The sequence below is a fragment of the Corvus moneduloides genome, chromosome 1 (assembly GCF_009650955.1).
Source record: "Corvus moneduloides isolate bCorMon1 chromosome 1, bCorMon1.pri, whole genome shotgun sequence".
NCBI lineage: Eukaryota > Metazoa > Chordata > Aves > Passeriformes > Corvidae > Corvus > Corvus moneduloides.
The window spans coordinates 48,387,513-48,402,327 of NC_045476.1; the positions used below are offsets into that span (position 1 = coordinate 48,387,513).

The 14,815-nt window shown below is 39.2% G+C and overlaps 1 protein-coding gene across 5 annotated transcripts in view; it reads right to left on the minus strand.

Moving 5' to 3' along the window:
• The window catches only part of TAX1BP1 (Tax1 binding protein 1), a 55,992-nt gene extending 48,395 nt beyond the window's left edge, over positions 1–7,597 (minus strand). The window contains exons 1-3 of one of the 5 annotated variants that reach the window (XM_032109056.1): positions 7,324–7,597; positions 6,727–6,878; positions 4,343–4,525 (exon numbers count right to left, since the gene is read on the minus strand). In XM_032109056.1, coding sequence (XP_031964947.1) covers positions 4,343–4,519 — 177 coding nt within the window. In that variant the 5' untranslated portion in view covers positions 4,520–4,525; positions 6,727–6,878; positions 7,324–7,597. The remainder of the gene's footprint in view (positions 1–4,342; positions 4,526–6,726; positions 6,879–7,323) is intronic. The other 4 variants (XM_032109052.1, XM_032109076.1, XM_032109065.1 and 1 more) reach the window with 4 other exon arrangements.
• Between the last annotated feature and the right edge of the window lie 7,218 nt (positions 7,598–14,815).

Genomic DNA, 14,815 nt, shown 5'->3' on the forward strand with positions numbered 1-14,815 from the left:
CAGCAAGACTGAAGTCATTAGTGTAACATATGTAAGACTGATTACCTGCTGATATTGCAGGTCATTCCAGCATGCCTGTCTCAGCTAAATTACATCTTCAGAAATGCACAAAGTATTATGATATACCCCACAAACACCTACACCTTTAACACTACTCTCTTGATGCAATGTATCTTTATAATGCCCATAAAAGCCCTTCCTCGTGCCTTTGAGATGTAGAGAATCTGCCTCTCTTGTATACTGAACATCTGACAGCCCTGTTTGCAGACATATGCTCCAGAGAGGCAGGCGCTGCCTCCTAGAAACCAAGCAAGTTTTCCAAACACTTCTGCAAATCTGGCCTTTTCGTATTAATAATGCAAAAAATATCACTCGGCCATATGATTATTTTACAGTCATGAGATGTAGAGTTCCCTACCGGAAATTAGGACTACCTACAGACAGGCCAGTTTTGCAACCAGATGCAGTGCACACATTAGTTACTTTTCCTCATTTCAAAGGTTTAGGTTTGGGTTACACTAAAGGCCTCTGCAGATTCTGATTAACCAGAGATGAGCAGAAACAAATAAAGAGGTCTTGGATCACTCTAGGAATACAGCTCTCCTATGAAATCAAGGCTGGTAATCAAGGATGGTAAGTCTTCTCACCTTTGACTCCACACTAGGAACCATCAGGTTACGCTGCACAGAAACCCTCAGAAGAGGGAAAGCTGATCTCAAATTCTAGTTCTCATAAAACTGCATGAACAGGAACTCAGGCTCAGGATGTCCATGCCAAATACTAGACCAGTACTTATCTGAAAAAATGCCTTTTTTTTTCTTGGTAACACACAAGGATATAACAGATCAAGATCTTTTAGCACTTGATTACAGATGACTCTCCAGAATATCATAAAAGCAAAAAAACACATAGCAGCAATGACAGACAACAGATTTGAAGACTGAGTCAAAACCTGTGTTTGAGTCCTCTCCTGTAGGGGACAAGTAAGAAAAAAAACACAAAACTAATAAAAGATGCATATGCAAAACTTCTGCTCTAAAGCATAGTATCTTCATTATTGTACTTCCCACATCTCCCAGTTTTTGCCAGATGTCCAATACCAGAATTAGTGTATGCATTTAGATACATCTAGCTTGTAAAAAAACTGGTATATCTGAAATAATTCTCCTATATGCAACATGACTCTTTCAGTTTATGAATGCTGGGTCTCCATTTTTCTGAACAACACAAAATTACTTTCCTGGGAACAGTTTTAAAGCTGTTACTGCCACCACGAAGAGCCTTCGCTCATTATTACTGAAGTTCAACATCTAGCAATTTATGCTGGGAACAAAAGAAAAAGAATCCCACTTCACCTACAGCATATGCAGAGAAATTGGTAGTGTCTTAAGTTTTACAACTTCAAGTAAGGTGCTCTTAAGAAGAGAACTCTAAAAATGTTTGAAAGAAGTTTCAACTGTCATTCCACATGAAGCAGCCATGCCAATAAAGCAGGCACAGCCCTTCCCACATACAGCTTCCCAGTCCCCTTGTTTCCATCACAGTGATGCCAGCACAGCTGGCCATTGCACCACACCATGATCAAACTGAAGAACCAAACCAATTGTGAAATAAGATGGTAAAAGCTGGGGGAGGAGAGGCTGTATTTTCCTGGCAGATCACCCCACTGATCCATTTCACTGTGCAGCTGCACTAACAGCTGGACCAGCAAAACAAAGGCAATAATATAAGGATACAGATAACCAATATTTACTCAAGACATCATTGTTGCTGAAGAAATGCACTTGCATCCTAAATAAAAACTACTCACTTAAAAAGGTACCTAATTTTTTACCTAAGGTATTTTTTCAGTTCAATAAAAAAATTCTTATCTAGCCAGTAGAGCAAACAAGACAGAATACAGCTGAAGCCATTGACCCCTAAAATTCAACAAAAATCAACATTAGAAAAAAAACCAACATAATGTTCACGGAGTGCAGGAACAATCTTACTTCATACTTATTTCCTATACCACTCTGAAGTTACCACTGTTTGCTGGGGCTTTTGCTGAGGTTTTTACTTTTTTTTTTTTTTAAACTAGGTGCCTTTTTCATCTGTGCACTATTCACTATTACAACACTAGTTACCTTCTGTGCAATTTCAGACAAAGGTTAAATGACACCAGCTTGAACAGATTTGTTTTCTAAGCAACTTAGGCACTTCAAAAAGACAAGGTGAACTTTATTCCCTTTACATGAACAGTCTGTGAATCGACACTTCGAGTTCTATCACAAAAACCCCACTTTCATTGCATACTAGGCCAATACTGAAGGTCATTAATTATTGTTCTCATAAATAGTCAAGATTTGCTTTTGCCTTTTTTTTTTCAATCACAGACTCACTTTACTAAAATTGCATTGCATCCTCCATAGGTGTTTAAGAGAGGTAAATGAAAAAACCCCTGCCTGCTTTCATCAGGTTTCAAGCCACTTCCAGGTGCTTTCTTGTTTGTTCATGAACAATCAATTCTCTAGAAGTCACTCATTTTTACACTCAGATCACAGTGCAGTACAACTTCTATTATCTATCCCAAGATGACTACATTTTCACAGTTTATTTTACTGCAAACATTACACATACATATTTGTAGACACAGATACAATTAGACAGCTGGCTCCATTTAACTCAGTGTACTGTAACTATACTAAGTATATTCATAACACTTAGTATAAGCTGATATAACCACTGAAAGAAAACCATTTTTATTCTTTTCTCATCTTTCAATGCTTCCTTCCCTTGTGCTGATGAGAATTAGGCAAACTGGAAATTCAGTTGGGGAATACCATTTAAAAAATCTAGTCACAAAAACACCGGTCTTAACCTCAATCAATTCCCTGATTTGATTCACCACACAAGAACTTGTTTCACATAAAGAGGAAGCACAAGCAACAAGCCACCCTGCATGAAAGACGTTTCTTTGAGCAGAAGCACTACCTTATGCCAGTTCAATGTGTTCCTCAAATGACTGCCAAAGTATTAGTTAAAGTGGAATAAAGTAGAGTAACTTCAATAGTTTACAAAATCTATCATCACAGTCAGGATGAAATCAGATACCTGTACAGTGTACACAGCATTTCGTGTAGTCACTGAAAAACTGTTTTCCAACCTTTTTTTTCTTTTACCTACTTAGTAATTCTAGAGCCCTGATTGCCTCCCTCACTCAGGCCAACAGACAAAGCCATTACATCCACATTTCAGTAATTTCAAGATGCTTATGTGCAATATAAACAGAACCTTCTATAAAGTTTTGATAAAGAGGGTTTTTTTACATTTCACGAATACCATTAACTAAACATTCAAGTGTGCTCAGTTACATCATTTGTCAAAACTTTGCAAATAAGACATTTATACACTTATTTTTAAAAACAACTTATTAGGGAAATGTGCCTGTTTGTAAGCTAATGCCTCCCTGGGCACAGTTTAGTGACTATACAGTCACTGCACATAGCATTAAAAATGCTTCTGCTTTGTTACAGAGCACAGTATTTCTACATTGCAGAGGAGTAATTTAGCTTGAAGACTCACAATCTGCAGATTACAACGAAGTAGAGCATTTATTCTTAAACACTGGACTCAGTTCTACGTGAAAAGCCCTACAGTAACAAATTAGTCTGTCACCCTTCTCCCCTCCCCACTGCCAAAGCATCACTTCGTTAAAGCCTGAATCAAAACTTCTATTAAATAAAATTCAAATAAGGAATTCAAGCATCATCTATTAGGAGCCATACTGACAAAGATACACAAATCAAGGTCTTAAACAGAAGTAGATAAAAAAATTAATTTCTAATCCCATAAATGAAACTTTACTAACCTTTAAAAATATCTCCAAATATCTTTTTTTCAAGGATCTGTTTTGAATAATTTTAGTGATCTATATTGTTCAGCCTGTTCTAGCAACAAAAATTAGTCAGTGATGTGGGTCAGGTTATCTCCAGCTTAGTTTTCATTCTTTGCACACACATTTCACATGCACTGTCTCACATTTTTCACACAGTCCTGCTCACAATGTCACTCTGTAACCACACATCTCTTCTCAAATCATCTCCATTTAATTCTGTACACATTAAACCTTCCCCTTTACCCCAGAAGACTTCCAGCTGGACTCATTCCTCTAGTTTTGATCTCCAGTTTGGTCTTTGTTACAAAACTGACACTCTTAACAGCAGGAACCAATACATCACTTAAATGATGGTCAACTTAAAGTTTATGAGAGAGCTTTTACTGTTGCTGAGATTTATCTTTTTAAATTTGCAAGAGAGCAAGCAAACATTTGAAAAATAACAATAGATCAAGCATAACTTACCTTGAAAATACCAACCCAGTCTTTCTGATGAGGATGGATAAACTGGGTCAGAGTGTAGTGACACTCAAGATGTGTGTTTGGAAGATAACTTTTTGCAACATTTTGAAAAATCACATGCGCAAAATTGGAGGTCTGCAAAGTGCTAGTTGAAGACGGAACTTCTTGAAAGGATGACATGATTATCTGTAACAAAATTGTAAAAGTTGTTATTTGAACATAGTGGAAAAACAAGTTAAGTTACAAAAATTAATCTAGTTGAAATATACGTGACAGAAAAATCTAACTATTAGTTCCCCTCTTCCGAAAACAGAGAGCCATAGACTAAATTCACGAAAGCACACTGCCTCAGCATCACTTCAAAACAACCACCTCTCAGAATAAAAGAGCAGTCATTTCACCAATGACATCAAGATGGAGAGAAAGCATTGCTTAGCTGAATGCCCCCAGTATTATATCTCAGTGGAATATGGAAAATAAAAGCAGTGGTGTGAAAACAAAGCAGGGTTCTAACTTAATGAAAGATTCTTAATGGTTCTAGACAGGGTAGAGAAGGAGAAACAAAAGTTCCATAGTTTCCCTGCTTTAGACTTTTCACAAATCTCTAGTGCTGAGCGCTTTTCACAGCATTTTTACACATTAAGTTTTTTGTCCCCTCTCAGTAGAAGTATCAAAGTTCCATTTTAAGACCTTTTTTTAAAAATAAGAATGTTTATATGAACAGGACGATTTAGTTTGGTTTGGCTTTTTTCCATACTTCTTCGAAAGAGTTTTCCTGCCCGTTCAGCAGTCTGTGGGCATCTTTTACTATTCTCACTGTAACACACACTGCATGTTTAGCTTCATTACCATAAACAATGGCCTGCATTGATAGCAGGAACATTGAGGTATGCATGCAGTTGGAGGGATTAACACTAATCAGTTCGACTGCAAAAGCTTTTAATCATGCTTTCCAGTCACCACCTCATTCAGGATACATAGTGCTACAAACCACAGTAGCACAAGATGCTTCACAAGCCGAACAAGAACATCCCTTCCTCAGAGTCGGCAATATCTGCCAAAAATATAATATATGCAACTGAGAAGTTTCAAGTGTGTGATTCCAGTGTACAAGCACAATTTTGTTCAAAACATCTGACATTAGGAGGATTAGGGCCTTATGTATCTAACATTTCTAGAAAGATGAGCTATCCTGTGCTTGCAATTGCTGTTGAAAGTAATTTCATACTGACCAAGCACATTCACACCTTGAAAGAGGTTAACTGCCAAGTGTGTGACATAATATATTACTTTCATTGAAGATACATGTGGAAACCAAAACCAAAAAGAGACAGGCACAGCAAGCCTCAAGCAGTTCAAGGATTAAAAGCTGTTTGTAGATCTCCCATAGCCTTTTAAAATTTCACCAGTTAAAAAACAAGTAGCGATAACCTTGTGCTTTCTGAAACAAAAAGCACTCTGAAGTAAACAGGTATCCATCATGCAAAACAAGGAAAAGGTAAATACAGGGATTTTTTTTTAGTTTTAATCCCTCAATATTTTAAGCTTACTACAGCTCGATTTAGGCTAACACAGGAAGTACATACAGGCAGCCACGACAATATTTCAGTGTATCAGATGTTAAATAAAAAACAGTCTTGTACACTGACCAACATAGGTTACAAGATAAAACACCAAGCTTGTGAAGATTAATAAAGAAAAACAAGAACTTCCACAAGCAAGAAACTGAGTAAAGATCAAAACACAGTTTTCTAGAGACAACATGGCAGACAATAAATCGTATCAGTTATGCAGCTTCAGAGTCCAGAAGAGTAAATGCTACAGCACAGTAAAATCCTGACAACCCCCACACATCTCAAAACAGAGGATTACATTCAAGGCATCTCTCAATTCACTCTGAACTATAAATGGTATGCATCAGCAATTTCTATAGTTCTAAAAGAAAAACAATAACCTTAGTTATTTTCAAGTGCAACAAATAAATTCATTTTTAGTAAATCAGTAACTTAACCAAATAACATTTACATGAAATAGTGGGTTTAATTTTCATTAGACAGAATAAATACAAAAAAGAGTAAACACAGCATTAATAACAAAATCAACTGAATTTTTTTCAATAGCTCTATTTTTAAAATTGTATAGTTCAGCCTAAGCACATATTACAAAAAAAAAAAAAATAATTAATTAAATACCCATTTCTGCACACTCGTCGTCAGCTGCCACAGCTGAATACTAGCCCTAGTGGAATCAGTAAAGGCAGGCTGGTTTCCAAGCCCAAAGCAGAACTGTTCACAAATCTAACTTGTGCAGACCAGCACAATCATCTGGGATTACTGCTGCCTAGCAGGAAAATCCCCGGAGCTTAGATGATGCTCAGATCTACTTACAGTTCAAGGATAGTTATGGGGATGCTGGGTGCTTGCTTGCTTAACTCACAGCTACCGGCTAGGAAACGGGAGAGGAGGAGGAAGAACTACGCATAGGCTTCATTACTGACATGACAAGCGCTTCCCACGGGAAGGCTGAACGACGCCTTTGGCTTTGCGCAGCGGAAAGGACGGCGAAAAGGAGGAAAAGCTCGTCAGGCAGGAAAAACAAAAGCAGGACGAGCCGCACCTCCGCAGTCAGCTCCTCCTGGAGTCCCAGCTGCGGTCCCGAGCCCCCGACACCCGAGCCCCCGACACCCCCGGCCCCCAACTGCGCCGCCTCCCGCCCCTTCCCCGCCGCTGCTCCGCCACCTGCCCGACGCGGTCACCTTGGCTCCGGGCCTTCGCCTTCCTCCCCGGGCAGGGGAGCCCCGCCGCTCCCCTGCCGACCACGGCCGGCCCGAACAGCTGGCGGGGGCAGGTGGCGCAGAACCGCGGCCTCACGACCCGGCCGCCCCGGCCCGCCTCAGAAGCCGCCAGAAGCCGGCGGGAGAGAGCGTGTCAGCCCTGCCCGGCCCCCCAGCCCGGCCCCCCAGCCCGGCCCCGGACAGCTCTTACCTAGGCAGACGCGGAGGGCGCCGAGGACATCAACACGGGCCTCTGCCACCAGCGCCGCGCAGCTCCGCCCGTCCGCCCGCGTCACTTCCAGCCCGGCCCTGCCGGCGCGGGGCGGTCCCCGGCAGCGATCCGGTTGGAGACCGGAGAGGCGCGTGGCGGTCTCCGCCTGCCACCGGGACACGCCTTCGGTGGGGCTCGGGGGATCGGGTACAGCGGTGTGCCCGGCGTGTGCCCGACCGGGCTGCTGTTACCTCTGTACGGCGCTGCCACGGTGCCCTCCCGTCTTGTCCGTGATTACAACATCACCTGTGTCGCACTCAGTTCCCCGAATTAATCATCCCCCTCTTCCGTGTCCGACGTCAAGACACAGGCGTGCCGTCACCCTGTAGGTCGCCACCGTTAATCTGCCAGCCTTTGCAGGTCTCCCCAGGGCAAGGGAGCGGTGAGATAAGAGCGACTGTACACGCTTACACAGGGTTCTGCCTGGGTACCTTGGCGGATCTCCATGAAAGGACGTTACATCACACACAACACCGACTCGGAGAACCGCGGAAGCAAAGAATCATTTAGACTGGAAAAGACCTTTGAGCTCATTGCGTCCAACCTGTGACCAATCACCACCTTGTCAACTAGCTCGTGGCACTAAATGCCACGTCGAGTCGTTTCTTGCAGGGGATGGTGATTCCACCACCTTAATCACTTTAGTTGCCACAAGTTTATACAGGATTAATAGCTTTTATCACATCTGATAGTTTTAAAACAATCTAGATTTAAATGGTTTGGGCATTAAGGCTTTTCCGACTATGCTCGCAACTACTTCACAGACTCCACTCAATTTTCATCCAAAAACAGCTCATAGAGCACTTAGCAGAGTCACAGTGCTGAGTAAAAGCAAGCGGTGATGAGTACCCATCACTGGCAGGCAGGATTTGTCCCAGCGCACCCAGTGGTGGTGGCCACTACAGTCTTCAAAATCATCTTAAACTCTTTGCTGCTACCATTTCGTATGTGTTTTCACGTGTATTTGAAACAAACAGGTTATGTGGAGAGACACAGTGTTATTAGAAATAATATTGTATTTATGGCATTAGAATCATTGAGTTAGGTTTCTGACAAGTTCACCTGTTTTTTCATGGTCAATCTTAACAGAAATGAAACTAAGTTGGAGCACAGAAACTGTCTTTAAGTAATTACGGTTATTCATTGTACTTGCGCTTCTTGTTTCTGAAAACAATCTAATGTCTTCAGGTGTATCACAGGTTACTAAGTTATCCTTTGATTTGTAGCCACAATGAATAATCTCTTATATCATCCATATATTCCATATCTCCCTGGAAAGCAGTAAATTCCCTGCATAGTACTAACTGATCATTTTAGAAGACACAAGAAGTGTATGTAGAGCAATCTCTCCTGTAAGACCAGACAAACTTTTGTAGTGGAAAATGAAACCAATATCTTGTTCAGCAATAAATATTTGTAAGGAAGCAGGAAGAGCTATTTCTTCTTATCTCAGCCCTCCATTTCTTCTCCTTGCTGCTCTCTGCTCTGTATGACGTGATAAAGGGCTGTTTAAGAGTCACGAGACACTGTTCTCATGTGGGCTGGAATTTAGAAAGAACTCGGGGTTTACAGTCACCAGCTGGGGAGTATCAGCATTGGTGAGACTAAGTAGTTTTGCTTTCATTTAAAGGTATTATAATGTAGGTTTATGGGAATATGACGGGAAATTTGAAATAAAGGTTTTCTTTTGCAGATAACAAAGTTTTTACAAGTGAATGCCTGGAAAAACAGACAACCAACCAACCCACTTCTGTTTTCTAATTTTTAAAAGTACTTATCCCCAGTTCTGAGTTTTTTAAGAAACTGGAGGTATTTCCACGTTCACTTAATAAATGTTCATTCAGTCAATAAAGGTAGTTATGGTTTACTCATAATTCAGTATTCAATTACTATTTCTATTGCTTAATGCATATGGAAGAGTTAAAACAATCTACATATGTTGGCTTTCCCATGTGCAGTGTAAATATTAGGACAAATAAATCAAGAGTAATCTTGTATTTTCTTGTACTTATATCCACAATTTTCAGGAAAATGAATTTTTAAACTTTTAAACTCGCTATCTTAACCACATATATATAACAGCTATAATATATACATAATATAAAACTATTTCTGACTAAAATAAACGTATGGTTTAATGTGTTCTCATATATGCTTTTGCATGCTAGGTTTAGATGCCAATCTTATCCCTCTAGAATTTATAGATATTTTACAGAAAGATGGTGCAGAGTCTTTTCTGATTTTGTTATTTCCCTGTCAAGATATGAAATACTTGACCAAAATGCACAAGTGGTGCACAGTGATCCAGAATCAACAATCAATATCCTTGTACAAAGATCTGAATGAAGAAAAATGTGACTGGAACTGGTGAAACTTGCACTTGGCTCTGAGAATTAATGGTTGAGTGCCTTAATAAGTCTGAATTTGCTAGACAGATACTATTTCCTGAAATTCATCCATGTGATATATATATATAAATCTTTTAGGAAACTTGCTCTTGAGCAGGAAAAAAAAAAACAACAACAAAAACAAACAAACAAACAACGACAAAAAAAAACACCCACAAAAACCCACCAAACAAAAAAACCCAAACAAAACCAAAAAAACTCACCGGCACTATTTTTCTATCTTTCCTTCATTCTCTCCAAAATATTTAAAACAAAAAGAATGTTTGATATCAGCATTTCTAACAAAACCTTACTCTTGTGAGATGTGAGATTCTCTTAACACTAACACACTAATTCAATTAGAAAAGCTGATTACAGGTATGGTGACAGTAATCCCATCTCCTTCTGGCTTGATTTTCAGCTTTCCAACTCCACTGATTTCAGTAACAGGAAACTGGTTTTGTTCAAGCCAGTATTTTACCACAAAAACGGTACAGTTTTCATGTGTACCAGAATGTACTTTAAACATGTAGTATCAGTGTTTAGCCAGTATTTGTGCATATTTGAAAGAAAATTATGAATGTCAAGTATCTTTTAAATGATACTATACATATATATATATAATCAAAACCATGTTTGTTGAAAGGGATGTCCAGAGCAGCTCAAAGGAGCATGTTGCTCAGGGCCTTGCCCAGCCACATTTCTAATGTCTCCACAGATGGAGATATTCCACTGTCACCTAAAGAACCTCTTTCAGTGATTGAAAACACTCATTGTAAAAACGTTTCTTTATATCAAATTGGAATTTCCCATGTTCCAGTTTTGTCTCTTGCCTCTTGTTTTTTCACTGTGCACCTCTGAAAGACATCTGTTCCATCTTTTCTACATCCTCTGCTTAGCTGTTTGTAGATAGCAATAGGCCCTGAGGCCTTCTCTTCTACAGGCTGAAAAAATCCCTGTTCTCTCTCTTTTTGTGTCTATATGCATAATCCCCAAGGAATACATGTCAAATACATTTCACCAGGGTATTGACTTTGAAATTAAAAGCTGGCAGAACCCTTTTTTAAGGGTCTTTATTTCTGAAGTGCATAAATATGAGGACAAATATACAATGGCAAATTACAATTGTAGTTATGATAGAAATAGTAAATAAAGTAAAAAGTGTGTGTGAATGCAGTAACTGGATTTGAACATTACTAGATTCCAAAGAAGTTTGAAATTTGGTTTGGGATGCAAAAATTTCCCGGCTTTGTAGTTATATTGAGACTTTGCCAGGATGAGATTAGTCCTTCCTCAGGCATGAGATGAATGAGGAATAAAAACTGTAATAATGACGAATAAAAACATGCAGTTAACCGGAACTGCCAAAGGAAGCGGGGAGCAATTACAGACTCCCAGGGAACAGAATCTTGGATGTTTGCAAAACATTATTTTCAAAACTACACTGTATTTTCAAACCTGTGAGCTCCTTCAGTAATTTAGAGCCTTTAAATTAAAATTGGATCCCTGTCATCTCTTTAACCTTGGATATATGTGAACTTTTATTCAGATCCAAAGCCTAACATTTTTTTCTTTCATTTGTTTACTTTCTGTATTACAGTCTGAACCAAACCCATGATGAGTTTTTGAACCAACCCTGAATTCCTCCCCTCTGAGGCCCATCTTTGCTTTGCGTGAGTGATAGAAGAATTATGTATTTCTAGGTTTTATTACCAGAGAAAGTACTTGATATTGTGGATATTCAGTCTATTGGCATGACATGATGATATTGATGAAGTGTGGTAAGGAAACACTTCAGTTCTAATGATTTGATTTCATTTTGGTTTGACTCCTATTTCAACACTTCAAAGTTTTAAAAGTATGGGCCATGTGAGATGTAAAATATATATATTGATGTCACTAATCGGAAGCTCTTTCTGGTCATGTTGTAAAGCACACTTAATCAACTTCTTTAAGATCATGTTACAGAAAGCTATTAACTATACTCTTAAAACAGTTAAACAGTTATAAATAATGTTTCATGTTATGGCTGACAACACTGAATTGCCCAGCATTTAAGGGAATCTAATCACAGGGCATGCAGTCTCGGCCTTCCAGTAAGATGGTGTGGCAAAACTTTGGAACATATTAGAAATCCCATACTATTGCTAACATTTCCTATTAAGGAGAAAGTTTCTCTCTGTGTATTTTGGATTTCTTTTCCAACACTTAATTGCAGCTGATGAAGAAAAGCTATTCAAAAGCTGCCAGGATTTTTAAATCTGTAGAGTGAGATTGATGAAATTTGTGGGTTTTCCCAGAAGAGTATAGGTGAGAGCAGACATGTAAATTTTGTATGTGTGTGCATGTATGTGTGTGACAGAGGAGAGAGCAGGAGCTTATCCTAAGGTGTGAGACTTGGCAGCACTGCACTGCACAATGGGCACAAGAAACCACACGTCTGTAAATGACTACATTTGAATTGCTGTTATTTCACTGTTGGGTTACTGTATTGTTAAAGTGAAAAGGAATGTTTTTAATAAATGCAAATAATGAATTAAATGCTTGCACATACTGAGGCTTTACCCTCTGGTGTGTAATTAATATATGTGCACTGGAGACCCAGGTCTGGGGGAGTGTTTCATTTCTTATTTATGATGTTTGCAATGGGGTTTTTTTCCCTCCAGCATACCTCTTACTGGCATACACAGAACAGCATGTAAATGACCACTGAGTAGGTGTCACTGAAATCTTAGCAGATATAGAACAGGTAAATACCTTTGTTTGGTATGCTTTAATAGATTTACTGTTTCTCTCGGCCTTTTATCTTTGCTATCTGAAAGTAATAGGAAGCTCCCAAATGACCAACATTTTGTTTTCAGAGGCAGGAAAACTGCATGTGGCAGGAAACAAACAAGCAATGAGATTTAAAAGTTCTTGTACCTTGGGGCACAGCATTTAACCTTGAGGGACTGAAAGTAGAAAGGCACTTTCCACAGCAGCCTACAGCATGCTTCTTGTATCCCCTTCTGGGTCCCCCTCCAGCACTGGCTGCCACCACTGACAGAGCACGAAGTGTCTGTATACTGTATCTGCATGAAGCTTGGCAGCTTTCCTATTTTTTCATAATGGTATATGTTTTTCTGAAAGGATCTAAAGATGTCTGAGTCCTCATACTAATGCTGTCTCTGGCTCCTCTAGCCTGGCTCAGGCAGTTGTTGTGTCTCCACCATTACACTGGTTTTTCTTGCTCCTTGGCTCGCTGAGCAGGTGTGCTCAAACCAGGTGCACTTGGTGCAGCTTCACAATTCCCTACTGAGACCAGTACCGCCTGAGTGATGCAGGAGTTCTTTGTCAGCCTTGACCTGGCACTAAGGAAAAAGACTGTCAGGTCATGCAGTGCACTTGCAAGAGGCCGTGCCTGGCCTGGGTCTCGATGCAGAGATCGACTTGTGCTGCTTTCCCCATAGCCCCGCATTCAGCTTGGAGACGCATCTAAAGCTCTTGTGTTGCTGTTTGTACAGAACACTTCTCAGTCAACAGATCTTGAGTCTCACCTTCTCCTACTGCTTGAGTTCTGAAACTCTTACATTATGAGATCTTAAATTCTATGAAAAAAATAATGATCATATTGCTACATACATATCAATTGCTACATACAAATCAATTACTAGGAAACACATTGCTAAAATGAAAATTTGTCTTTAATTCACCCCCTGATGAGTTATTATTCTGTTGTGTCTATTAACATTTTACAGAGAAGACTATGTTGGATTTGCTGTGCAAATTCACATACAGAAAGTAATGTCATCTTTCTGGTGTTATTTGATCATCACCATTTAGAAATGCAAATTTATTCTAATCACACAACTTTCATACCTTTTCTTATTTCACAAATTAATTTCCTTGTATAAGAAATATTTTTAAAAGGCAAAATACTGTAGAGCTTACATTTCTAGAGCTTTCTACAGAAAGAAACATTTAATAAATGGCTCTCCCTTTTGCTAATAAATATTTTACACTATATTGTAACCAAGTTTGCATACTTTGTTGTGCAAAGTGTGGTCGCATATGGTTGTGTTTTGGAACTGGAAACTTTCAATCAAAATAAAATTTACATTATTAATTTGGGTAACAATCCTCACTCTTTTGAAACCACAGTAAGGTTACAGCCATGACATATGGCTTTAGTTCACTACATGGCAAAGGATCTGTTGGGCCTGTAATAAGTGTTTTGTACACAAACACCATGGTAAAAATCTGTTTTTACAGTGTTTATTTCCATTATCTTTGCTAGGATATGTCAGTGGGCAGCATTTGGTCTGCATATCTGCATATTTTGAATATACTGTGTCTGTGCTGAAGGAGACTTTTTAAGGCTTTGTGAAACTGCCTCCTTAGATGCTTCCACTGAGGCCTGACTGAATTTGTCACAAGGATCTGTTACTTATATGGCCTGTAAATAGTGCAGCTTTTCCATAAAATTGGGTGACAGATGTATGAGTCTGAAAAACACTAAGTTATCTTCCCAGATTTGAGACCTTCACCCATCATAATCCACACATTGATGTCTTCATTTTAGCATTCCCAGAATCCAGGCGTTTTTCTGCCTGATAGAAGAGATGCCAAAAGCAAATTTATTCTGTAGTTCTCTCTCTCCTTCCCAGACCTTTGTTGACTTGTGGTCCCCATTCTGCTGCAATTAGTCAACTGCCAAGGGAGAGTTAATTGAATATTCTTCCTAGTTGTTTTCTAAATTAAAATATAGTTAGTCTTAGTTTTTGTTGCATTAATCACAGGGCTGCTGGGGCCAAATCAGCTCATTTGTCAGTGGGAATTTGCACAAACCTTCAAGTGAGATGAATTTTCCCCCACAAAAGAGCAAAAAATCTTATGAATTGCACCCACTGCATGTCTAACATCACCCTGATTTTCCATTTACATATTGCTTTTTGATCATTTTACACCCAATATTTCACTTAGAAATCTTTTATATTACAACTGTACTCAGCCTTTGGTATTATTAGGTAGCATGGAATATATTCAGTGATGGTATGAAAGTTATT